This window comes from Rhinopithecus bieti, unplaced genomic scaffold (genome assembly GCF_001698545.2).
Source record: "Rhinopithecus bieti isolate Rb0 unplaced genomic scaffold, ASM169854v2 scaffold_2077, whole genome shotgun sequence".
Classification (NCBI taxonomy): Eukaryota; Metazoa; Chordata; class Mammalia; order Primates; family Cercopithecidae; genus Rhinopithecus; species Rhinopithecus bieti.
In genome coordinates this window covers 4,425,635-4,453,271 of record NW_016803882.1, presented here as the reverse complement: position 1 = coordinate 4,453,271, position 27,637 = coordinate 4,425,635, and the positions used below count along the sequence as shown (strand labels likewise).

The window sequence follows — 27,637 nt, the reverse complement described above, 5'->3', positions numbered from 1 at the left end:
AAAACACTTTAATACAGTTTTTAAAGTAAACTTTCAATACATAAAAGCTAATAATTAAAAAATAATAATAAAAAACAAAGCTAATACAGAGGTCAGGCGCGGTGGCTCAAGGCCTGTAATCCCGAGCACTTTGGGAGGCCGAGATCGGGCGGATCACGAGGCAGGAGATCGAGACATCTGGCTAATATGGTGAAACGCCCGTCTTACTAAAAATACAAAAAAAAAAAAAAAAAAAAATAGCCGGGCGAGGTGGCGGGCGCCTGTTAGTCCAGCTACTCGGGAGGCTGATGGCAGGAGAATGGCGGTAAACCCGGAGGCGGAGCTATGCAGTGAGCTGAGATCCGGACCACTGCATCTCCAGGCCTGGGCGACAGAGCAAGACCTCACGTCTCTAAAAAAAAAAAAAAAAAAAAAACCAATAATACCTATGCCGTTAGTGACCTGTCCCCAACGTGTCATCCATTCTTTCCTCCTTTGAATATGAATACCAAGGAAGAAGAATCAATGCAAAAGGGGAAAAGTGATTTGAAAAAACAAAACTCGAAACCCTGTTTGTTTATGTTTGTCTCACTGGCCAAAATCCCAAAGCTGGCAAGATAGAAAGGTGGTCGAACCTGTATCAGGAAAAGTCGCAGCAGGTTTGCTGAAGGCGCTCCCTACGCATGGAACTTAAGACTTTGCATTACTTTCCCAAGAGAAAGATTTCTTCCATCCCAATTTGTATGAATGGAGTGGTATTAAGAAAAAAAGATAGCTTTTACACGAAACTTTGAAGTGAGAAGCTGTTTTTCTCGATCTCTTTCTTCTCCTTTTACTCCATAGGAGTAGGGAAGTAGAATAAGAAAAAATTGAACTCCTTCCAGTTTCTAAATAAGAGTTTGGGAGAAAAAGGACACAAGGAATGTACATTATAAAAAAAAAAAACATATTTAGAAATATGTGTACCATCCGTCATCTCAATCCCAGAGCCAAGAACTCACTCTGTATAAGTTTCGTTTCTCAGGCACAAGCTGTTACTTCAACACATATGCTATAAAAACACTCTTATTCACAACTTAGCTTTCTTCACTCCAGATTTCTTGCCCCACTGACATGGCATAAATAATAAAAACACAAATACGGTGTTCAACACAACACAAAAGAGCAAAACTGGAGGTGTGTATGTGTTTAAAAAAAAAAAAAGAAACAGTTCTGCATGTTCAGTCCTGGGTATAAATGTTGAAAGGGAAATCACGTGGTTTTGGCCTTGGCCATGGACTCTGTCTCCTGCTCATATTCTATTTCCACATAGGCTCGTTTTCTCCGCAGTGGTCCTCTCAAGGGCGTTTTGCCTTTGTGTTGTGCACTAAGGGCCTTTTCTTCCTCCTCCTCATTGGAGGATTTACCATCCTGATCTTCATCACTGCTGGCATCCAGTTTATCCATATCCTAATACGGGGAGAGAAAAGATAAAGGAGGAAGGAAAATACTAGATTTCTCCAAACGCCCTTCATTGTCCCCTCTATTTAGAATAGACTAGGGAATTGATTTGTCTATGTCTATGTTCAGTAATTGTCCCGTTTCTTTTCTTTTTTTTTAAAGATAGGGTCTTGCTCTGTTGCCCAAGCAGGAGTGCAGTGGCATAGTCATGGCTCACTGCAGCGTCAAACTGCTGTAGTCAGGCAATCCTCCCACCTCAGCTTCCTGAGTAGCTGGTACTACAGGCAACCGCCACCACATCCAGCTGAATTTTAATTTTTTTTCTTTCTTTTTTTTTTTTTTGAGACAAAGTCTCGCTCTGTTGCCCAGGCTGGAGTAGTGATGTGATCTCAGCTCACTGCAACCTTCACCTCCTAAGTTCAAGCAATTCTTCTGCCTCAGCCTCCCAATTAGCTGGGATTACAGGCATGCGCCACCATGCCAAGCTAATTTTTGTATTTTTAGTAGACACTGGGTTTTGCCATGTTGGCCAGGCTGGTCTCGAACTCCTGACCTCACATGATCCACCCGCCTCGAGGTGATCAGCCCACCTCGGCCTCCCAAAGTGCTAGGATTACAGGCATGAGCCACTGCACCTGGCCAATGATTTTTAAAAATGTTTAGGCCAGGCACAGTGGCTCATGCCTATAATCTTAGCACTTTGGGAGACTGAGGCAGTCAGCTTACCTGAGGTCTGGAGTTCTAGACCAGCCTGGCCAGCATGGTGAAACCCCATCTCTACTAAAAATACAAAAAATTAGCCAGGTGGAATGGCACATGCCTGTAATTCCAGCTACTTGGGAGGTTGAGGGAGGAGAATTGCTTGAACCCGGGAGGCTGAGGTTGCAGTGAGTCCAGATCGCTCCATGGCATCCTTAGAGATGAGGTCTCACTATGTTACTCAGGCTGGTCTTTAACTCCTGAGCTCAAGCAGTCCTCCCATTGTGGCCTCCCAAAGTACTGGGATTATAGGAGTGAACCACTGTGCCTGGCCACCTCCCTGTTTTTTTTGCTGCAGGCCAAAGGACAATCTTTTTACCCATAAAGCTCACCTCAAAATCACTTATGTCACTCTCATCTACCTCATCATCTTCGACAAATTCTCTTTTCCCCACATCCTATAAATAAAACGTAACTGTTAGGTTCAGAATATATAATGAAGATTCAGATAAGACATCTAAGTAAGTACAAAATAACATAATCAGAACCACAGTCTATTCACTAGGCAACCAAAATTTAGTTCTTCCTAAGTTTAATGCTTCTGAATTTTAAAATTTTAGGGCTACCAGATCATTCTTATTCTTGATTTAAATTATTAGCAATAAAACATCCTCATTATGGTTAAAAACTAGATACAGACAGGAAAGGCTTTATAATCTGTCACCTTGCAGGAACAATTTTACAAAATCAATAAATTAAGACTAAAACTGTTAATGGTTTGTTGGTTAGCCTGAAGAACAGAGCAACCAGTGCTAAACCAAAATTAATCACGTGAAAGAAAAAAGACGACAATCATTTTTGGTTGGCGGACTGAAGATGATATTCTGTTTGTCAGTTATATACAAATAGTATCTAGTAGGTTTGGCAAAACAAAAACAAGACTTACTTCCTCATCATCATCTTCATCATCTTTTTCCTCAGCATCTGAAGAGTCACTCTCTGCCTCCTGTTGTTCCAAGGCCTTGTCGAAGGCATGAATGGGGAAGTTGTAGATGTCGCCATACTGAAGAACATAAACACAGATTGGCTTTAACTACTTTTGGATATTACACTTGAAGTTCCACTCTCTGTGGAGAATATTATTTTTTCCTCAGTGATTAAATCAGAATACTTAATTCAATGAGTAATATTTTTAAGTGTAAAGCCAGCAGTGTCTTAAAAAAGCATGTTCTTTTGAACATTTAAATCATCTGTAGTTAGTATCAAATAGGTAACTTCTATGGAGTTACATTTTAAAATCATTTAAAATGTAATCGTCTATCAAACCCATGCATTGGGACAAATGTAATTTTGCTGACAAGGGGAAATAATAAGGACAAAGCATACTTTAGTCATGTTGTCTGTATAAACAACACTCATTTTTAAAAAGAGAATACAAACTTATTTCAAAGAGCCTTAAAAGACTAGGGTAATATGTAAGAGAAGCAAAACTCCATGGCTTTTATACAGAAATCTGGAATCGTCTTGGTGAATGGAGTTGAGAATAATGGCAAAAAGGGAAAGGTCTCTTATAGTGAATGGAGTATCAAGGGTAACCAAAGCATTTTATGTGCTTGCATTAATTAAAACAAGGAAGCCACGCCGATATGGATTTATTTTATTCCAGGGATAAAATTCGAGTGGAGATCTTCATATCAGGTTAAAAAACATTTCCCAGCCAGGTGCGGTGGCTCAGGAGTTCAAGACCAGCCTGGCCAAGATGGTGAAACCCCATCTCTACTAAAAATACAAAAATTAGCTGGGCGTGGTGGCAGTGCCTGTAATCCCAGCTACTCGGGAGGCTGAGGCAGGAGAACTGAACTCGGGAGGCAGAGGTTTGAAGTGAGCCGAGATTGTGCCACTGCACTCTAACCTGGGTGACAAAGCAAGACTCCATCTCAAAATAAAAAACCAAAAAACCCAATGTGTCTTAGCAACATACTACCACTTAAAATTTCAGTACCCCAAAGCTAATGGCTTTCTCACCGTATCCTGTTTCAGTCTCTCCAGTAATTCCTTCTCAATAGCATTGTCCAGCTGAGCAGCTATTAATGCCTTTTCCTATAAGGGGGAAAGAGCAAATCCATTTAATTCATCAGTGCTCATTATTCATCTTATAAAAATGGAAGAAACTACGAAGTTGTTCATAAGAAAGACAATGTAATCATTTCCCCTCCTTGCTATTACTGGCTTTTGCCTCTCCAACCAGATAGATTTCTTCTTCTTTCTCTTGTAAACTTTCTTCAGGACCTTTCCATTTTGAAATTCCTATGGTTTTGTAAACAACATTCTAAATTAAATTCTAACAAAGCCTTTGACGGATACAAAACATGTAGGTCTATATACATTTAAGTGTCTCAGAAATAATCTAGCAACTCTGGAGCCAGACTTTGTAAAAGCTGAGAAAAGAGAACAGAAATCTTCATTCGTTTACATTTTCTAAAATCATGTTAGATTCCATGTGACAGAATAGGTAAAAATCTCTTCCTCCAGTTTTCTCTCATTGGAGATGATCCATGACATCAACCTGTACTACCACACAGTAGCCTAGGATGGTGCATTAATTTGACAGTAAAAGTCATAGAGGGTTTTAAAGTGTTATACCTATAAGTTATGTTAGGATGATTACCTAAAACTGTGTAGGGGCACATGGATCAGTTAAAAGGCTACAGCGATGTTCTGTGTTGTTCTCTAGAGTGGGGTGCTTACACTTCAAGGGTGTCCAATGAAGTGTAGGAAGAAAATATTCAAAACTTCCACGTTATCTTTTTCCTTAAAAAAATTAAACATCATTACTACTTTTCTTGTACACTGACATCTGTGCCTTGACTCTGTCTATAAAGTAAATAGTTGTGTGTCAGATACAGTGAGCCAGATATCTCAAGGGAGGAATACCGCACATAGGGCTTGCAAGTAGTGCTCTCAGTCTTTTATTTAGACGACTATTTAACTGTTTATGTTTGCTTAGTTAAGTGGATTCATAGATTACACTGAATATTCTGCCAAAGATAGAGAGTAGTTATAAAAGTATGCGGTTATCTAAGGGGTTAGTGCTTTTAAAAGTTGTAGAACCAGGCTGGCAAGGTGACCCACGCCTGTAATCCCAGCACTTTGAGAGGCCAAGGTGGACAGATCACCTGAGGTCAGGAGATCAAGACCAGCCTGGCCAATGTGGTGAAACCCAGTCTCTACTAAAAACACAAAAAATTGGCCGGGCAGAGTGGCATATGCCTGTAATCCCAGTTACTCAGGAGGCTGAGGCACAAGAATTGCTTGAACCCAGGAGGTTTAGGTTGCGGTGAGCCAAGATAGCGCCACTGCACTCCAGCCTGGGTGAGAGTGAGAGTTGTAGAACCTAAAAAGGATCCATGCATTTTCACGAAAAGAAAATATTCCAAATTTGCCAATCTTTTATGCAACCCAGTAGAAGTTTTAAAAGTAAATACACTTAATCTGTTTCTTCCAGACAAAGGCAACATTTTAATAGTTTGAGGAAGACAATTGTTTTTTGAAAAAAAGCTTGTTCTGTGAACATAGTGAAAAGTGATTGTATCTATATATGGCGCTGCTGAAAACATGTCTCCTATAAAAACTGCAATCACACACTTTAGAAATGTGGAAACAGAATATTGTAATCCATTTAAAACTCTTCCAAATCTACATTTTTCAGAGGGTTACAAACTCAATTGGTGAAAATAGAAAAAATTAATTTCTTCCGAAAGGTTTTAAGAACACCTGTTTGACAACTGGAGATGAAAACTCACTAACTGGACTTGAAAAAAAGCCGCTCCATAACTGATGGAGCATAATGAAGAATTATAGTACTTTAGACCACCTATTGACAATGCACTCCTCTACAATCCCTCAGTTATGACAGCCCTTCAAGACAACATACTCAGCTAAGAACCAGACTTTTGTTTCACTACGTCACAATTAGTTACAATACACGTCATGTTATTAGTGGAAGTGTATATGTATAATAACATTTAGTCTATAATCCCAGCACTTTGGGAGGCTGAGGTGGGTGAATCACCTGAGGTTGGGAGTTTGAGACCAGCCTGGCCAACACAGTGAAACCCCGTCTCTACAAAAAATACAAAAATTAGCCGGGCCTGGTGGTGCACGTCTGGAATCCCAGCTACTTGGGAGGCTGAGGAACAAGAATCGCTTGAATCTGGGAGGCGGAGGTTGCAGTGAGCTGAAATTGCATCACAGTATTCCAGCCTGAGAGACAGAGCGAACCTCTGTCTCAAAATAAAATATTTATAAATAACATTGGGGAGTACATGTTCAAAAATTTTATTGAGGTGAGCACAAGTTTGCAGACCAATGATACAGATTTTAGACACATAACTCTGTGATTAATGGGGACAGAAGAATCAAAAGAAAAGCTATCCCTACCAAAATACCAATGACAAATATAAATATTAAAAAAAAGAAAAATACCAAAGACATTCTTCACAGAAATAGAAAAAACAATCCTAAAATTTTTATGAAACCACAAAAGATCTAGGATAGCTAAAGCTATCCCAAACAAAATAACACAAACAAACAAACAAACCAAAAAGAAAACCAAGAGGAATCACATTACCAAACTTCAAATTATACTATGGACTATAGCAACCAAATCACTATAGTAATGGCGTAAGAACAGACACAGAGACCAATAGAACAGAATCGAGAACCCAGAAACAAATCCACACACGTACAGTGAACTCATTTTCAACAAAGGTACCAAGAACATACACAGGGGAATAGACAGTCTCTTCAATAAATGGTGCTGGAAAAACCTAATATCCACATGCAGATAAATGAAACTAGACCCCTATCTTGTGCTATATACGAAAATCAAACCAAAATGGATTAAAAAAATCTAAGACCTCCAACTATAAAACTACAAGAAAACACCGAGAAAACTCCAGGTCATTGGTCTGGGCAAAATTTCTTAATATCCCACAAGCACAGGTAACCAAAGCAAAAATGGACAAATGGGATCACACCAAGTTAAAAAGCTTCTGCACAGCAAAGGAAACAACAAAGTGAAGAGACAACCCACTGACTGGGCAAACTATCCACCTGACAAGGGATTAATAACCAGAATATAGGCCAGAAGTGTAATCCCAGCACTTTGGGAGGCTAAGGCAGGTGGATCACCTGAGATCAGGAGTTTGAGACCAGCCTGGCCAACATGGCGAAACCCCATCTCTACTAAAAATACAAAACAAACAACCAGGCATGGTGCTGGGCGCCTGGCATCCCAGCTACTTGGGAGGCTGAGGCACAAGAATTGCTTGAACCCCAGGGGCAGAGGTTGCAGTGAGCTGAGATTGCCCCACAGCACTCCAGCCTGGGTGACAGAGCGAGACTCCATCTCAAAAACAAAACAAAACAAAACAAAAAAACCCCAGAATATATAAGGAGCTAAAACAACTCTATAGGAAAAAATTCTAATTATTGGATTAAGAAGTGGACAAAAGGGTCAGACACGGTGGCTCACAGCTGTAATCCCAGCACTTTGGGAGGCTGAAGTGGGTGGACTGCTTGAGCCCAGGAGTTCAAGGCCAGCGTGGGCAACATACGGAAGCCCCATCTCTACAAAAGATACAAAAATTAGCCAGGCATGGTGGCATGCACCTGTAGTCCCAGCTATGTGGGAGGCTGAGGCATAAGAATCACTTGAGCCCAGGAGGCAGAGTTTGCAGTGAGCCAACATCGCACCACTGCACTCCAACCTGGACAACACAGTAAGACCCGGTCTCAAAAAAAAAAAAAAGGCAGGGGGCAGGGATTGGGGAAGCAAAAGATCTGAATAGATGTTTTTCAAAAGAAGACATACAAATGGCAAACAGGCATATGAAAAGGTGTTCAACATCATTGATCATCAGAGAAATGCAAATCAAAACGAGATATCTCACCCCAGTTAAAATTGCTTTTATCCTTTAAAAGACAGGCAATAACAAATGCTAGAGAGGATGTGGAGAAAGGGAACCCTTGTACACTGTTGGTGGGAATGTAAATTAGTACAACCACTATGGAGCTCCAACAGTTTGGAGCTTCCTCAAAAAACTAAAACTAGAGCTACCATACTATCTAGCAGTCCCACTTCTTGGTACAGACCCAAAAGGAAATTAGTATATCAAAGAGATACCCACACTCCATGTGTGTTACAGGTCTGTTCACGATAGCCAAAATTTGGAAGCAACCTAAGTGTCCATCAGCAGATTAATGGATAAAGAAAATGTGGTACTTATACACAATAGAGTACTATCCAGCCATTAAAAAGAATGAGATTCTGTCATTTGTAACAACATGGATGGAACCGGAGGTCATAACGTTAAGTGAAAGAAGCCAGGCACAGAAAGACAATCATTGCACATTCTCACTTATTTGTGGGATCAAAAAATCAAAACAATTGAAATCATGGATATACACAGTAGAAGGATGGTTACCAGAGGCTGGGAAGGGTAATGGGGGTAGGGATGATTAATGGGTATCCCCCGCTAAAAAAATGGGAAGAATGAATAAGACCTAGTATTTGGTAGCAGCACAACAGGGTGACTATAGTCAATAATAATTTAATTGTACATTTTAAAACAACTGTAAGTATAACTGAATTGTTTGTAACACAACGCATAAATGCTTGAGGGGATGGATGCCCAATTTTCCATGATGTTATTACTCATTGCATGGCTGTACTGTATTTCACTGCAGAAATTCCATTTGATTAGAATGCTCAAAATCTACTAAAGATGTTATGTAGTATGTAAAATAGGCAACATCAAAATTCTGAATTCTGAAATATTTGACCACAAGAATTTCAGACAAAGGAGTTGTGGATTCTTTCTGTTCTCCATTACATATATCCCCAAAGCACACATACTTTAACCTGTGCTGAAAATCATAATCTTAAAATATGAAAAATCAAACGTCTTAGGCAACTAATAGTTATCTATTAGTGAACCATTATCCAGGGCCTGAACAGTTTACACACATGATGGTGACTGAATCTGTAAGAGCCCCTCAGAAAGAAAACGCAGAAGGTATGAACAGCACAACAATAAGTTACCTCTCTTCTTTTCTCCCTGCGCTCCACCTTCTTACTCAAAGGAACAAGTTTCCTCCTAAGGGAAAGAAAATATATCAGAAAATCCACTGTCATGTGCTGTGTTCCTTTTTAAAAAAGAGAAGAAAAAAGGATTGGAATTGGTGCTGTAGCTCTCAGCTCAATACAGCAAGATACACTAAATGCTTCTAGAAATTTAATGCTATAAAAAGTCACATATTTTACGTATATTTTAATCTGGCCATTTTGTTTAGGCATTTTGGGATTCTCAGGGCTAAAATTAAGACTTTAGTGAACTAAGAAAAAAGAATTTTCTGTCGAAGTCTGACATCATCTTTAGCATTCTCTGTAGATCACAATCAAAAAGCATTAGGGCCTAACGGTCCTAGAGAAGGTATTCTGTTAATTCTGGGGATTTCATATCACTTTTAAAAATTAGTTTTCAGTGAATCCAGAGTAAAGTTCTTACAGTCCTGTATATTCACATGTCTTAGATCATTTTCAAATGTCTAAAGTTAAGATTTCCTCAGGGGTCATAGAGGAAATTTTCTGAAGGCTGGGCATGGTGGCTCATGCCTGTAATCCCAGCACTTTGGGGGGCTGAGGCAGGCGGATCACTCGAGGTCAGGAATTCTAGACCAGCCTGGCCAACATGGTGAAACCCCAACTCTACTAAAAATACAAAAAAAATTAGCCAGGCATGGTGGTCCATGCCTGCAATCCCAGCTACTCAGGAGACTGAGGTGGGAGGATTGCTTCAACAGGGAAGGTGGAGGTTGCAGTGAGCTGAGATCACGGCACTGCAAATTCCAGCCTGGGCAACAGAGTGAGACTCCGTCTCAAAAAAAAAAAAAAAAAGAAAAGAAAATTTTCTGGAAGATTTTCAGACAAGGAGGGTGATAATCAAGTTGTATTCTACTGTTTTAAAAGTCCTGCCATATCAAAGGGCACACCTTTAGTCTAAAGTTTCTTCTTAGTACATCATAACAGACTCCACAAAGTTGAATAGAAAGCCCTGAAGTTTCACAATTTCTCAACTTCAAAACAAGCTCCACGAAAAGATAGATTTAAAAATAATGAAGGACCCAAATACTTACTGTCGCTTTAGTGTAAGTTTTCTAATTCGAATTAGGTATTGGGTGATCTTGGTGAATCTCTGCTTACATTTGTGTCGAATGAAACGGGGCCAGTAAATCAGATTTTCATCTATTTGCTCCAGTGCTTTCTCATAGTTTTTACTAAGCCGGACCTACCAAACAGAAAAAGGAAGTTTGAAGGGTAAGTGTAAATGATTCATTAGGTTTTCACTGTCAGTGACACCTATGGCCTAATGAGGATGGCCCCAAAAGTTTAATCTAGATATGGTCATGGAATTGGGCATCATGGTCAAGCATGTGGCATTGAGGCTCTTGATCAGTGGTCACTGTAGCTTTGTTGTAAGGCTTACCCGTTCCCAGAGACGCCGAGGAAAAGCTGCTCGTTCTATAACCTTCATATACAAGTAGCACTGTCCTGAGGATAAAGTAAAATAGCTTTAGTGTTATTTACAGAAACTAAAGAACATCCCTATAAGAGCTGTGGGCAGTTCTTCTAGAAGTTAAAACTGGGAAGTTACCTTTCTCTTCTTTAATAGTGGCATACTGACTATTTGCCAGGGGACAGGATGACCGATTACACAGTCCAGTCAGGCTATACTCATTTCGGCAGAAGCTCTGAGTCTTGGTTCTAGAATGGGAAAAAAGAAACAAAGATTATAAAATGGGTTACCAAAAAGGCAACTGAAGGAATCTTTGATCAAGTTGTAAATCCAGACTCACCTTATTTTGAAGGAACAAAATTGCTTGTTTCCTAGTGTATCCCAGATAACCTGCAAGACAAAGTAAAAGTCCATTTCAAATCCTCTGCCCCAAGAGATACTATATTAATTCAAGAAGGCAATGCCCAAGGACAGGAATGAGAGGAAGAAATGTTTTGTAAAATAGCCTGACTTGTTTACTTTTTAAAATACAAACAGCAAGGCCGGGCACAGTGGTTCACGCCTGTAATCCCAGCACTTTGGGAGGCTGAGGCGGGCGGATCACCTGAGGTCAGGAGTTTGAGACCAGCCTGATTAACATGGAGAAACCCTGTCTCTACTAAAAATACAAAATTAGCTGGGCATGGTGGCGTATGCCTATAATCCCAGCTACTTGGGAGGCTGTGGCAGGAGAATCGCTTGAACCCAGGAGGCAGAGGTTGCAGTAAGCCAAGATTGTGCCATTGCACTCCAGCCTGGGCAACAAGAGTGAAACTCCATCTGAAAACAAAAAACAAAAAAAACCCCGACTGGGCGCGGTGAGGCTGACGCCTGTAATCCCTGCATTTTGAGAGGCCAAGGCAGGCAGATCACGAGGTCAGGAGATCGACACCATCCTGGTTAACATGGTGAAACCCCATCTCTACTAAAAATACAAAAAATTAGCCGGGCATAGTGACAGGCGCCTGTGGTCCCAGCTTCTCCGGAGGCTGAGGCAGGAAGGAGAATGGCGTGAACCTAGGAGGCAGAGCTTGCAGTGAGCAGAGATTGTACCACTGCACTCCAGCCTGGGCGACAGCAAGACTCCATTTCACCAAAAAAAAAAAAAAAAAAAAAAAAACCCGCAGATTCTAAGAGAAAAGCTAAATACAGATCAGCAATAATCATAACTCCATTACCCAGAGATAAAATTTCATTAATATTTTGTAAATATTTTTCCAGTTTTTTTTGGACATGCTCTGTGAGATCACATTATATATACTTCATAACTTTCCTTTTTTACTTATGTTCATTATCCATTATTAAAGCCTTCATGGGCCAGGCGCGGTGGCTCACATCTGTAATCCCAGCACTTTGGGTGCCACGGCAGGCAGATCACTTAAGGTCGGGAGTTTGAGGCCAGCGTGGCCAACATAGTGAAATCCCGTCTCTACTAAAAATACAAAAATTAGCCAGGCGTGATGGCAGGTGCCTGTAATCCCAGCTACTTGGGAGGCTGAGGCAGGAGAATCACTTGAACCCAGGAGGCAGAGGTTGCAGTGAGCTGGGATCATGCCACTGCACTCCAGCCTGGGCAACAGAGTGAGAATCCATCTTAAAAAAAAAAAAAAAGGCTTCAAGGTATTAGATTTTTAGATATACATACCATAATTTTATCTCATTGAGGGCAAAGAAAACTATCTACTGCTATCCTCCTATAACTAATGTGCTCTTTATTCATTCAGCATTATATACTTAATTTATGTAAGGCACTGATCTCTCCAAGTCCTGACACACAGTAGCCACTTAAGTATTTACTGAATGAAAGAAAAGTTTTGTCTATCTAGTTAGGGGGAAAGATATGTAAACAAAGTATCACAAAATAGCAGGTCTAAAGACCACATAGCATGCATAAGAGTATGACAGCCTTTGAGTGCACTGCCTTGAGGAACTGGGGGAAAAAAAGCTTTACCACTGTTAAAGGAAAAATATGAAGAGGGCAAAAGAATAAAACACACTTTGAGAATCTTATAGGTGTGTCTGGTGGGCGATGATAGGAAACAGGAAAGAAGAATAAGGGAGTTCTTTTAGGCTTGTGACTTTAAGTGTCATCTCTGATACTTAAATAAATGGATAACTCCCAAATTGTTATTCCTGGTCAGACTTGTTTCCTGAGCACCAGATTTGTATATGACATCTCCACTTCAATATCTAAAAGGCAACATAAATATTAACATATCCACATGAAGTTCTCAATTCCACATCCCTCATAAGAACAGTCTTCCCTAGAGGTCCCCCACTTCAATAAATAAAATCACCATTGAACTGTGTATTTATATCTCAAATCCTTTGATTTCTTCCTTTTCTTCTTCACTTAATCCATCACCAAATTCGCTCCGCGAGCGAATTACCTTGTCAGTTATACTGACGTAACAGGTCTCAAATTCATCAATTTCTTTTCATCTCCACCATTAAATTACTACCTTAGGCGAAACTACTATAGTTTTTTAAAAGATTTTACTTTAGAGACAGGGTCTCTCTGTCACCCAGGCTGGAGTGCAGTGGCGCCATCATAGCTCACTGCAGCCTCGGACTCTTGGGCTCAAGTAGTCCTTCTGTCTCAGCCTTCGAAATAACTGGGACCTCAGGCGAGCACCACCACGCCCGGCGAATTTTTTATTTTTTGTAGAGATGGAGTCTCACTTTGTTGCCTAGGCTGGAATCGAACTCCAGGCCTCAAGCGATCCTCCAGCCCCAGCCTCCCAAAGTGTTGGAATTACAGACATGAGCCACTGCATTTGGCTTGAAGCAACCCTCCTCATACCCTAGTCTCCCTGCTTTCATTTTTTCTCTCCAAAAGTCCTTCACGCAGCAACCAGACAACTTTTCACAAACATAGATCATTAAAAGGCCTAAAAACACTTCCTACAACACTCTACATGACCTCTCCCTGGCAAGCATATCTAATTTCATTACCTCTCTTACATGTCACTTTGATGACCCTTATATTCATTCTCTCATATCTTCAACTCTTTGTACTTTAGTGTTCTTACTGCCTGCGTTTTCCTCAGCTCCCCAGTGACTGGCTTATTCTTATCTTTTAGATCTCAACTCAAACATCTTCTGTTCAGAGAAACCTTGCCTGAGTACCCCTATCTGAAGTATCCTTCATCATCCCTGGTCTTTCTTTCATAGTACGATTATACAGTGTAATTGTTAATTTATTTATTCACTTGTTTACTGTGTCTCCCCCACCAGTGTTCCAGGAGAGGTGGGGCATTTTTTCTGGTTAACCAAATCCTCAATAATTACCACAATGCCTGGCACACTGTAAGCACTTAAGCATTTCTCCAACAAAACACTCAATGAATGAATCTAGGATACTTCCAAAATTATGACTTAGAAGTAGAGCAAATGCAAACAAAAGCCTAACAAAGGAAACGCAGGTGGAAGAGTAACGCGCGCATGGATGAGAAGGACGCTTAAACTTGGAGTCAACTTCGCCAAATCCCCTGCTGCCCCCGACCCCAAGTCCGGAGCTGACAGCTGACAGCATGGCGCGACGTCCTGCATTGGTAGGCACGAAAGACGGGACACATCGACCCCATGGGATGAGGTGACGGAGTCCTGTGCTCACAACCCGGCCGGGGCAGCGGGCAGGAGACCCCTGCAAGACACGCGTGAGAACCTATGTTGGAAAATCGGGGTTCCGGAAGCCTCGCATCCAGAGCGGCACGAGGCAACAGGCCCGTTGCGTCGGCGTTTTCTAAGTGTCCGAAAATGGGCAAAATTCCCTGCGCAAACCCCGAGTGACAGAACAACGGTAGGAGACTCACATCATCCGACTGCATGGTGTCCGTGGATCAGCGTGCAACTTCCGGCCGGATCGCGGGCGCAGACATGCTCCTTCCGGGAAACCACTTCCGGAACGCCCAGCCTCACCTATCTCGAGAAACGCTGAGACTCTGGGTGTTGCGAAATGTCCCCTGGCAGCCTCGCCGCCGCGCGCGCCTCCGCGTCTCCACCACGCTGGCGTCTGCGCGCGCCCGCAACGCTGGGGCTTGTTTCCTGTCGCTGCCTGGAGCTGGGAACCCAGTTGGGCCGCAGTGCTATCCGCGGGAGGCAGGACGCGTGCTGGCGGCCGAATCCTGGAGCGCGGGGACCGCGGGGGTCGCGCGTACTTCCCTAGCGCCCTGTTTGCGACCGTTCATGAGGATGGGACCTCTCCCTGCCGGGCCTCCCCTCTGCTGGGAGAAGGCTGGGGAAAGGTGCGGGCGGCGCGTCGGGGCTGGGTCCCCGCTCTTCCGAGTCCCCCGGCCACAGCTCGCAGCCAGTCCCCGGCCCTGCCCCACATATCCTGCCTTGGCCACTACACACGCCCATGTTGGGTGCGGCACCGGGTGCTGACTTCAGAAACTTAGAACTTGAATTCTACCTGGTTTGAGAAACCACTGACCAGATGGAAAGAGCGTTCCAATAATAAACACGTGTCTTCTCATTGCCTATTTGAGACAACAAGCAAAGTTGATAAGGGAGGGAAAATAAGAAAAGTAGAGGTCTAATAACCGCAAAAACAAATCTGGAAGCCTAACAGCTCTTTTCCGCCAGGGGAAAGAGAAAATCTACTACTTCGCATCGTTTTACATAAGAAAGATTGTCGGCTGGGTCGGGCGCCATGGCTCAGGCCTGTACCTCAGCATTTTGGGAGGCCTCCGCGAGCGAATTACCTGAGGTCAGGAGTTGGAGACCAGGGTGGCCAACATAGTGAAATCCCGTCTCTACTAAAAATACAAAAATTAGCCAGGCGTGATGGCAGGTGCCTGTAATCCCAGCTACCTGGGAGGCTGAGGCAGGAGAATCACTTGAACCCAGGAGGCAGAGGTTGCAGTAAGCCAAGATCGTGCCATGGCACTCCAGCCTGGGTGACAAGCAAAACTTCGTCTCAAAAAAAAAAAAAAAGAAAGAAAAAGAAAAGGAAAGGAAAGAAAGACTGTCAGAGGCCTTTGAACCAGAGCAACTCCATCTTGAATACGGACTGGGTAAAATAAGGCTGAGATCTACTAGGCTGCATTCCCAAGGGTCAGGCCGTCTAAACCACAGGATGAGGTCAGCACATAATACAGGTCATAAGGATGTTGCTGATAAAACAGGTTGCAGTAAAGAAGCCAGTCAAGACCCACCAAAACCAAGATGGCAACGAGTTTGACCTCTGGTCGTCCTCACTGCTACACTCTCACGAGTGCCACAAATGCTGTGGCAACATCAGGAAGTTACTCCATACGGTCTAAAAAAGGGAGGCATAAGTAATCCACTCCGTGTTTAGCATATAATCAATAAATAGGCTGGGCTTGGTGGCTCTCGCCTGTAATCAGCATTTTGGGAAGCTGAGGCAGGAAGCCGAGGTCAGGAGTTCAAGACCAGCCTGGCCAACATGGTGAAACCCCATCTCTATTAAAAATACAAAAATTAACCAGCATGGTGGTTGACCCCGTCTCTAGTAAAAAAAAAAAAAAAAAAAAAAAAAACCTGGGCCTGGTGATGGGCGCCTGTAATCCCAGCTACTTGGGAGGCTGAGGCAGGAGAATTGCCTGAACTCAGGAGGCAGAGCTTGCTGTGAGCCCAGATCGCGCCACTGCCCTCTAGCCTGGGTGACAGAGCGAGACTCTATCTCATAAAACAACAACAACAACAAAAAAAACCCTGTCTCTGTAAATGTAATGACTAGCTGGAAGAAATGGGAGCATTATCAGAGGTCTAGCATCTTTATTTTGTTTTTTCTTTCTTATTTTTCTTTATTAACTTTCAGGGTTCTTTTGGTCTAGCATTGCTTTATTAATGTGCTTTTTAGGTTGCCAAAATAATAATCGAGCAGCTAGAACTGCAAAGGAGGAAAGGAAAGAAAATTGTTGGAGCTGAATGATCTTGATTTCAATACAATGATCGTAAGTCCTATGGAGAGGAGTAGGAGGAAGAGAAGTTAGTTAATGAGTACAAAAATACACTTAGAAGGATAAAGTCTGGTATTCGATAACACAGTAGGGAAATTATAGTTAACAATTTATCGCATATTTCAAAATAGCTAGAAGAGAATAATTAGAATGTTTCCAACACAAAGAAAAGATAAATGTTTGAAGTGATGGATACCTCTGTCACTCTAATTTCATCATTACACATTGTATACATGTATCAAAATATTACATGTACCCCCCAAATGTATCAAAATATGTAACTATGATATATCAATTTAAAAACACAAATACATAAAATGTAAACAATAACTTTTTTTTTTAGAAGTCCTATGGGGAGGGTAATTTCTGCAGCTTCCTCTCTTGCCAATGAGCTCGATCATTCAGAGTTTTGCAGCAGTGAATGAAGCATGTTTTACCTGCCTCTCTATGAATATTCCTTAAGTGATTCAATATTTGCTTTTGCTCATAAAAAAGATGCAACGGGGAATATCTGCTGCTATTTGTTTTACATTTGCTTCACATCTTGTTCACAGATGAAGAAATACTGAGATGGAAGGGGATGGAAGATGAGGACTCTCAGACCCTGGGGTAGAGCATATTTGTGATTCTTTGTTCATTAGATGACTGTATGTTTATCACAGAACATAGACCAGGATGTGGAAAAAAGTAAACTAGCATTTTATGTACCACTCTTCCCTCCTTTATCTACTTCATCTATCTTTTTATTCCATGTTAGAAGGGAAATATTTGGGTGGGCGCAGTGGCTCATGCCTGTAATCCCAGCACTTTGGGAGGCTGAGGTGGGCAGATCACTTGAGGTCAAGAGTTCGAGGCCAGCCTGGCCAACATGGTGAAACCCCGTCTCTACTAAAAAGACAAAAATTGGTTGGGCGTGGTGGCAGGCACCTGTAATCCCATCTACTCGGGAGGCTGAGACAGGAGAATTGCTTGAACCCGGGAGGCGGCGGCAGTGAGCTGAGATTGCGCCACTAACTCCAGGTTGGGTGACAGAGCAAGACTCCCATCTAAAAAAAAAAAAAGGGAAATAGGAAAGAGGTGATGAGAAAACAATCTAGAGGAATGACTTTCAAACTTGGTTATGTTCAAACATCAGAAACAAATTGTGAACTGATTAACAATACAGATTTCATTGATAACATCAGAAATGCTGCATCTGAAACTCAAGGAGTAGAGCTCCCAGATGATTCACATATTAGATAGTGCCAGACACATTAGAAGTGCAAGAACTGGGATTGTAAACTAGTTCAACCATTATGGAAAACAGTATGGCAATTCCTCAAGGATCTAGAACTAGATGTACCATATGACCCAGCCATCCCACTACTGGGTATATACCCAAAGGATTATAAATTATTCTACTACAAAGACACATGCACACGTATGTTTATTGCGGCACTATTCACAATAGCAAAGACTTGGAATCAACCCAAATGTCCATCTGTGACAGACTGGATTAAGAAAATGTGGCACATATACACCATGGAATACTATGCAGCCATAAAAAAGGATGAGTTTGCGTCCTTTGTAGGGACATGGATGCAGCTGGAAACCATCATTCTTAGCAAACTATCACAAGAACAGAAAACCAAACACCGCATGTTCTCACTCATAGGTGGGAACTGAACAATGAGATCACTTGGACTCGGGAAGGGGAACATCACACACTGGGGCCTATCATGGGGAGGGGGGAGGGGGGAGGGATTGCATTGGGGAGTTATACATGATATAAATGATGAATTGATGGGTGCTGACGAGTTGATGGGTGCAGCACACCAACATGGCACAAGTATACATATGTAACAAACCTGCACGTTATGCACATGTACCCTAGAACTTAAAGTATAATAATAAAAAAAAAAAAAAAAAAAAGAAGTGCAAGAACTTGTATTTGAGAAGCAGTGGTCTGAAACAGTTTGTACCCTCTTAGAAACAGGGGGAATGCAAGAACTGAAGCTGCCCATAGAAAGTCAGCAGGCTCCCTCTTTACTTGTTTTCTTTTCTTTTCTTTTCTTTTCTTTTCTTTTCTTTTCTTTTCTTTTCTTTTCTTTTCTTTTCTTTCTTTCTTTCTTTCTTTTTTCTTTTTTCTTTTTTTTTTTTTTTTGAGACAGAGTCTTACTCTATCACCCAGAGTGGAGTGCAGTGGTGCTATCTCAGCTCACTGCAACCTCCACCTCCCTCCTGGGTTCAAGTGATTCTCCTGCATTAGCCTCCTCAGTAGCTGGGACTACAGGCATGCACCACCACACCTGGCTAATTTTTTAATTTTTTAGTAGAGATGGGTTTTTGCCAGGTTGGCCAGGCTGATCTCGAACTCCTAACCTCAAATAATCCACCCGTTTTGGCCTCCCAGAGTGCTGGGAGCCACCATGCCCAAGTGAAGGAGCAGATTTTACAGGTGGTGAGAGTTGAATTTTGGACATGTTACTTTACTTTTTTAAAGACAGGATCTTGTTCTGTTTCCCAGGCTGGAGGATACAATCATAGCTCATTGCAGCCTCAAACACCTGGGCTCAAGCGATCCTCCTGCCTCAGCCTTCTGAGTAGCTGGGACTACAGGTGGGTAGCACCATGCCCAGTAAATTTTTAAAATTTTGTGTAGAGACAGGGTCTTGCTACGTGGCCCAGGCTGGTCTCAAACTCCTGGGCTCAAACTGTCCTCTGGCCTCAACCTCTGAAAGTGCTAGGATTATAGGTGTGAGCCACCATGTCCAGCCTGAACGCACTGATTTTCATTTGCTCACTAGACATTCAGTTAGAGTTGTTAGTACTCAGCAGTAAGCACACAGCAGTCACTGCTCCATGCAATACTGAAATTCCACCCGGCAAATGTTGTCATGTCCCTCTTCTCCAGGGACAGGGAACATTCTGTGATTAGGGCCCAGTTTTGCTTTCTAGGAATGGCTCCCTGACACCTGGTTCACCAAAGCTCTTGGATTGATTCTCTGAAGCACCGTTTTTTTCTGTTATGCCTTGTGGATTCTTAGGAAGACATGACTCCTGTTGGCAGCTGAGTGCCCTTCTCAGTCTGTACCTTGCTCACAGAACCTTGGGGGCTCAGAAACCATTTATTTTTTTATTTTTTTTATTTTTTGAGAGAGGTTCTCACTCTGTCACCCAGGCTAGACTACAGTGGTGCAATCTTAGCTCACTGCAACCTCCGCCTCCCAGGTTCAAGCAGTCGTCATGCCTCAGCCTCCCACGTAGCTGGGATTACGAGTGTGTGCCACCACACCCGGCTAATTTTTGTATTTTTGGTAGAAACGGGGTTTCACCATGTTGGCCAGGCTTGTCTCGAACTCCTGACCTCAAACAACCCGCCCACTGCGGCCTCCTAAAGTGCTGGGATTACAGGTGTGAGCCACTGTGCCTGGTCAAAACACGTTCGCTATGTAAAACTTTTGAAACTTTGTGAACTTTCTATGTTGAGTCTGGTTTCAGCCTACTCCACTGGTCAAAAGCTATATACATCATATTTTTTTTAGACAAACTTCTTTCCAGACTTAATTGCGATTACTTTGAGTGTAACCGGCAGCTAAGAGAAGACATTTTTATGATTCTTTTATTTTTCATTTTATTTTTTGAGACGGAGTCTCGCAGTGTCGCCCAGGCTGGAGTGCAGTGGCAGGATCTTAGCTCACTGCAAGCTCCGCCTTCTGGGTTCACGCCATTCTTCTGCCTCAGCCTCCCGAGTAGCCGGGACTATAGGCGCCCGCCACCACGCCCGGCTTTTTTGTATTTTTAGTAGAGATGGGGTTTCACCCTGTTAGTCAGGATAGTCTCGATCTCCTGACCTTGTGATCCGCCTGCCTTGGCCTTCCAAAGTGCTGGGATTACAGGCGTGAGCCACCGCGCCTGGCCGACATTTTTATGATTCTTATTGGCTCTTTTGTTTAACTGAAAAGATCCATTAGTACCAACTTAAGTCTTTTAGAGGTCTTAACAAAAGATCTTCCAGCCTCATCTTGAGGATCTTTTACTGGCTGGGGAGGTTGGAGATAAGAACTGGCTTTATTTTCCAGTCTGCTCAATTTTAATCTCTTGATAGTTCCTCTAAATTCTGTACAGCAGCCCTTTCCCCTTACTTCTCTTATTTCTTTCTGGCAGTCCTTACAATATGCAGCTAACAGCCACCACCAACTAACACATTTAGCATTCTGCCTGGAAATCATTTTATCAAGGCCTACACATTAAGTATGTTCTATATCTTGTGAGTTGTTATAGGTAATAGTTTTACCAAGTATTTTGCTGCTACCTAACATGTCATCATTTTTCCAGTTTGCTATAGCAGTTTTCTTAGCACCTTAAGAAAACCCTCAAATTTTAAATTCATTTTGGAGTGAAACAGGCTCTTTGCTATTTACAAGATTACTTCTGAGTTGCAAAAATTCTCTGTCCATGTTTTTCCCTTTATTACCATGATTTTCTCCTGTATTTCCCCCACTCAATCTTGGGTGCCACAATCCGACAGAGAGCATGGCACTTTTTTTTTTTCTTTTTGCATCTGTAATGGAAACAGACTGTTTTCTGCTGCTTGGCAGCAGACAGTAAGTGCATCAGATCTGTCAAACACAAGCATGCTTCTTGCTTTTTCACTGTTGCCCAGCACTTACTCCCTAAACCAATGCCACATACTTTAGGCTTTTGTTAAACAGCATCCCATTTCTAGATGGCAATTTCTTTTTTTGTTTGTTTTTTGTCTGAGATGGAGTCTTGCTCTGTCGCCAGGCTGGAGTGCAGTGGCATGATCTCCCCTCATTGCAATCTCCGCCTCCTGGGTTCAAGTGATTCTCTTGCCTCAGCCTCCCGAATAGCTGGGATTACAGGTGCACACCACCACACACAGATAATTTTTGTATTTTTAATAGAGATAGGGTTTCACCGTGTTGGCCAGGATGGTCTCCATCTCCTTACCTCGTGATCCGCTCACCTCAGCCTCCCAAAGGCATGAGACACTGCATAAGGCCATAGATGCCAATTTCTGTATCAGTTAGCTACTGCTGTATAACACACGCTTCTGAAACTCAGTGGCTTAAACAGTAAGCATTTATTAGTGTTTGTGTTTCTATGAGTCAGGTGGGTAGTCTGCTGACTTGGGCTTGCTCACATATCTGCGGTTATCTGGTGGCATATCTTACAAGCATGAACCACCACACCCGGCCGAGTTTTCTTCTTTGATCCATGTGCTATAAAGAAGTGTGTTGTTTTTATGTCCATGTATGTGGAGATTTTCCAGTTATCATTTAGTTACTGGTTTCTGTTTTAATTCCTTTGTGGTCTGATAGCATGCTTTGTATGATGACCATTCTTTGAAATTTGTTGAGGTGTGTGCCTTTTTTTTTTTTTTTCAGATTGAGTTTCGCTCTTGTCACCCAGGCTGGAGTGCAATGGCACGATCTCGGCTCACTGCAACCTCCTCCTCCCGGGTTCAAGTGATTCTCCTGCCTCAGCCTCCCAAGTAGCTGGGATTATAGGCGCCCACCAGTACGCCTGGCTAACTTTTTTGCATTTTTAGTAGAGACGGGGTTTCTCCATGTTGGTCAGGCTGGTCTTGCACTCCCAACCTCAGGTGATCCGCCCTCCTTGGCCTCCCAAAGTGCTGAGATTACAGGCATAAGCCACTGCGCCCGGCCGAGGTGTGTTTTATGGCCCAGTATACATGCTTTTTGATGTTCATATATAGGTATGTGTATTAGGCCTATACCTAGGAATTTCTGGGTCATAACGTGTATATTCAGCTCAGCTCTACTAAATATGAACAGACGATTTTCCAAAGTGGCTGTCACAACTGCACCCCCAACAATAGGCATAACAGTTCTATGTGCTTCACGGCTTTGTCCTTGTGTTGTCTTGTCAGTTTTAAAACCTGTAGCCATTTTAGTGGATGTGTAGTATATATCATCATCGTGTTCATTTGCATTTTCTTAATGACTAAAATCATTAAGCATCTTTTCACATACTGCCTGGCTATTTGGATTCCTCTTTGGTGAAGTGCTGTACTTAGTGATTGTTTTTCTTTCTTATTGCTTTTAGGAGTTCTTGTTATATTCTAAATTCATTGTTAGATAAAATATATCAAAAATACCTTCTCTCATTCTGTAGATCATTTTTCATTCTTTTTCTTTCTTGAGACAGGATCTAACCCTTTCGCCCAGGCTGGATCGCAGTAGCACAATCCTGACTCACTGCAGCCTTGACCTCCCAGGCTCAAACAATCCTCCCACCTCAGCCTCCTGAGTAGCTGAAAGCACAGGAGTGCACCACCACACCTGGCTAATTTTAAAAAATTTTTTTGTAGAGATGTGGTCTCCCTATGTTGTCCAGGCTAGTCTCCAACTCCTGGGCTCAAGTGATCCTCCCACCTCAGCCTACCAAAGTGCTGAGTGGGTGTGAGCCACTGCACCCATTTCTTACATTCTTAACGGTGTCTTTTGATGAACAGAGTCTCTTACTTTTAATCATATCTAATTTATCAATCTTTTCTGTGTGTTTGATGTTTTTTAGACATGGACACTATTATTATCAACCTGTTTTTATAGAAAAGTTGAGTTGCTTGGCACTGGAGCTCTGCAGGGTCTGGACCAGGGGGAGGCAGGCCTGAAACAGCAAATCACTCTCAGGCTTCTGCAGTGCACCCAGCACCGCAGGACACCCAGAGTCAGTGCCTCCTCAGACTTTGAGCCCTAAGTGCCTCACTTGCCTCGCCCTAGACCCAGCCCTCCCAAAGTGTTGAATTACCTCCTTATGTTTATTAGTTACTAGACTAGGGCAAAATAGAAGTCAATTAGCTTTCCTTTACCAGTGTCTAGTCCGTTTGGGCTACTATCACAACATACCTTAATTTGGGTAACGCATAAACAACAGAACGCCATTGCTCCCAGTCTGGAGGCTGGGAAGTCCAAGATCAACGCCCTGGCAGATTCTTCATCCATTAGCGTCTGTGCCTCATACAAGGGACCCTCTATGTGTCCTCACATGGCAGAAGCTCTCTCTGGTCTCTTTGATAAAGACACACTACATTTGTAAATTTATAAAGGCTACAAAGGCACGAAATTCACATATGAATTTGGCGCGGAGCATAAACATTTACACCATAGCAACCGGTACAGTCAAACTAAATGATCGTTCTGTTCCGTCTACCAAATACTGCCAGAAATGGTGCCCAGCCTTAGAAAACATGTAAAGCTCTTGATTTTCTTAAGAAATAACTTTCACCTTTTTAAAAATTATTATTTTATTTATTTTTGTAGACAGTCTTGCTCTGTTGCCCAGGCCGGAGTGCAGTAGCTTGATCTCGGTTAACTGCAGCATTTACTTCCTGGGTTCAAGAGATCCTCCCACCTCAGGCTCCCAGTAGCTGGGACTACAGGCACGGGCCACCACACTTGGCTAACTTTTGTGTTTTTTGTAGAGACAGGGTCCCGCTATGTTGCTCAGGCTAGTCTCGAACTCCTGGGCTCAAGCTATCCGCCCGCCTCGGCCTCCCAAAGTGCTGGGATTACATGTGTGAGCCTGGCCTGAATAGGTGACTTTGAATGCGCTCCAGTCCTAGTCCAGTTGGAGAAACGGAAAGTTTCCAGTGTCTTGAAGAAGAGGGCCCCCGCAGCCTTCCCGAGAACTTTCCATAGGGCCGTGGCCTCAGGCGGACTGCGAACCACGATAACCAAACCAGCAGGGGGCGGCCCAGTGTTCTTAGAACCCGGGTCCCACGAGCTTGTGAACAGGGCACGGGTGAAAACCCGGATCCGGGTGACTCCGCCGGAACGCGCGCCGAGCTCGCCCGCGCGGCTGCCTCCGCCGCTCCTGATCGGCTCTCCGGGTCTTCCCGGGGCCCAGGCTGGGGCTCATAGGGAGAAAGGAAGCGGCGCTGCGGTCCGCTGGGCGAACCCTGCTCCGCGCGAGGTGAGTGCGAGCGCCGCATCTCCTCCAGCCGCGGTGGTCGCTTGGTGGGAGCAGGGTCTTGATGCTGAGACACGGAAAGACGCTTTTCCGGTCCCACGGAAGCTGGGACACTACCTTCGGGAGTCACAGCCTAAGGAAACTCCTTCTCTGTGCCGAGAAGGGGGTGCGTGTAAGAGACGGAGTGGTGTATGCAAAATAATCCAAGTCTGTTTTGGGGACTTAGTGGCGCATAGGCAGAGCCACTGCCTGAGATTGAAGCCTGATCCACCAGGCGGGAGGCGGGTGCCGGGCCGGAGCCTCTGCTGGACCCCGGAGGAGGAGCGTGGGGTCCCAACGCCTCCCCGCCTACCCCGATCGGCCTCCTCCCCAGGCCCGCGACCGTCCATTCCAGAACCTAATCCGCCTTTGCGGGGCGCAAATTGCCTTGTTCTCCCCCAGGTCTTCCCAGAGAATCACTTGTTGCAGGAATGTTGTGTTGAAGTCGTAGCAACTGTGACTTTTTAGTTGCAGAGAGCACCGTGTATTTAATGGAGAAAATGCCCCGGGAAAGCACCGGCAACCGCAGGCCTGGGTTATCCCATTTGCAAGCCATGTGTTAAGTGTTTTGCTCCCGATTAGTACCCTCAGAACAGAGCTCATTTTGTATAAACTATAGAAATAACTATGCTGTGATTTTATGACATTTTCTGGGGATTTTAAATGATTCTTTAAAATAAAGCAGACGTCACACAAAATGACTTTTTCTTAACACCACGGCCCCAACAGTCTGTCCCCTGCTCCCTGCTGCAGCTCCCTGCAATAATAGTTTTATGTGTTTTATGCATGAAATGACTTGAATTGTTAATTTCATTTGTGGAATGCATGCAGTTCTGGCTGGCCACAGTTTTGAATAAGGCAAGTTGGCTTTAAGGACTTTATTCCTTTGTACATCCTTCTTTCCAATGAGACACTCAGGAAACTCAACGACCAATCTTGGGGTTGTTAGTAACGTCACACTACAAGTAGGGCAGGATTTCTCCCTCGTCTGCCGTAGTCTCAAATGGAGGCCTTTCAGGCATTGAATAAGCAACTCAGCTCTTTGAACACTGAAGTTTCACAATCTCCAATCTAGCAGCACCGTAGTCTCTTTTAAAAAAACTTTCTTCTGAGTAAGGAGAAGCCAGAGACAATGGGTAGCCTCAGGTGATCATTCAGGTCTGTTCCAGTTTTGAAACTGTTGTGATTAACTCTTGCTCGCTTCCTGCTAGATGACAGTGTGTAACAGTGAATTAAAAACACGATCTCCATTCTTACTGTGTTATTGCTTGTCTTTTATTCTTCAATAAGAAAATTAGGTTTTCAAGTTTTTATCATACCAATAATATTTTTGAAAATCAAAACGTAGGGTTCAATTCAGGAAGTTAAAGAATTAGCTTGGAAAAACAATAATGTTATTTATAGATGTAGGCAGACATTTCCAACCCATATTTTTAACATGCTTTAACTTCAGAATGTAAAGAGTTTGATTTCAGTAAGATATTCACATAGTCTATTCAATTACCAGCATTCTACAAGTAACATTGTGTTTTAGTGTTTCTGAACATGGGTTTTTGAAAATTTTTTTAAAGTTAAGTTCTGTCTTTACTACAATGGTCTTTTCAGATTTTTTTCTTTGGAATGAAATTGGAGTTTTCAAAAAAGATTATATTAAATTACCAACAAGGAAATGAAGCATAAAGTATCCTAAACATGTTATAATAATTTTTAAAAATATTTCCAGAATCTTTATGATGACACTCAAGTTGTCTGGATTACAGTCTCTTGATTAATCTTTTATGAAGAGTTTTTACTCCTGGATATAATTTATGGGATGAGAGAGCTTAATTTTGGGATGGAACCTCAGAAGAAGATCATTTGGTCCAGGAATGTTGTGTGGAAGTCGTAGCAACTGTGACTTTCGAGTTGTAGACAGCACGGTGTATTTAATGGAGAAAATGCGCTGGGAAAGCACCGACTTTCTTTAGTCATTTAGATTTGTCTAAATTTGTCTAGATGAAAGATTTGTCTTTAGTCATGTGAAATATTAGCTACATTTTATCAGTGTTACTGAACCAGCTCATTCATGATTATATAAATGATAAAAGCAGATCGGGGATTTTGTTTTTTCTAGTCTGCAGTTACTCAATATTTATTAATTTATATTTTTTTCTGGAGATGAGGGATTTTAATTCGGGTATCCTGCCTGGTAGGAAAATTGCGACAAAGTAACCTATAAGCTCTTCTTGGAGGAAGAATAGTTACTAATAAGACCTCATAGGAAAAATAAAGGTGAAAAAGAATCCCTGCTCTTGAAGAATTGCCTTGGTTCTTACTGTGATACATAAACTTCACAGTCTTGTGCTGCCACTTTTAATTTTTTTATTTTTGAGACGGAGTCTGGCTCTGCCACCCAGGCTGGAGTGCAGTGGCACGATCACAGCTCACTGCAGCCTTGACCTCTAGGGCTCAAGGGATCCTCCTGTTCAGCCTCCCAGTTGCTGGGACTAGGACTACAGGTGCATACCAGCATGCCCAGCTAACGTTTTGTTTTTTCTTTCTTTCTTTTTTTTGTAGAGATGGGTTCTTGCCATGTTGCCCAGGCTGGTCTTCAATTCCTGGGCTCAAGTGATCCACTCACCTCAGCGTCTCAAAGCGCTGGGATTACAGGCATGAGCCATGACACCAAGCTTTCCCTTTTAAAAATCTGTGCTTCTTGCTGGGCACGGTGGCTCATGCCTGTAATCCTAGCACTTTGGGAGGCCAAGGCAGGTGGATCATGAGGTCAGGAGGTTGAGACCATTCTGGCCAACATGGTGAAACCCTGTCTCTACTAAAAATACAAAAAATTAGCTGGGTGAGGAGGCGCACACCTGTAATCCCAGCTACTTGGGAGGCTGAGGCAGGAGAATCGCTTGAACCTGGGAGGCGGAGATTGTGGTGAGCCGAGATCGCGCCACTATATTCCATCCTGGGGACAGAGCAAGACTCTGTCTCAAAAAAAAAAAAAAAAAAAAA

General features: G+C 42.8%; 2 protein-coding genes across 3 annotated transcripts in view; one reads left to right on the top strand and one right to left on the bottom strand.

The window, feature by feature from the left end:
- Positions 1-927: 927 nt before the first annotated feature.
- MAK16 (MAK16 homolog) lies at positions 928-14,633 on the bottom strand. Its single transcript, XM_017857411.1, has 10 exons — positions 14,552-14,633; positions 11,038-11,087; positions 10,836-10,945; positions 10,668-10,732; positions 10,318-10,469; positions 9,224-9,278; positions 4,144-4,218; positions 3,065-3,181; positions 2,511-2,576; positions 928-1,428 (listed from the first exon to the last, which is right to left on the bottom strand). The coding sequence occupies exons 1-10, from the start codon at positions 14,564-14,566 to the stop codon at positions 1,231-1,233; spliced, it is 903 nt and encodes a 300-aa protein (XP_017712900.1). The 5' UTR covers positions 14,567-14,633; the 3' UTR covers positions 928-1,230.
- Positions 14,634-24,534: 9,901 nt separating this feature from the next.
- The window catches only part of POFUT3 (protein O-fucosyltransferase 3), a 117,245-nt gene continuing 114,142 nt past the window's right edge, over positions 24,535-27,637 (top strand). For both annotated transcript variants that reach the window (XM_017857377.1, XM_017857385.1), the window contains exon 1: positions 24,535-24,604. The gene's annotated coding sequence lies outside the window, so the exon portion shown is untranslated. The remainder of the gene's footprint in view (positions 24,605-27,637) is intronic.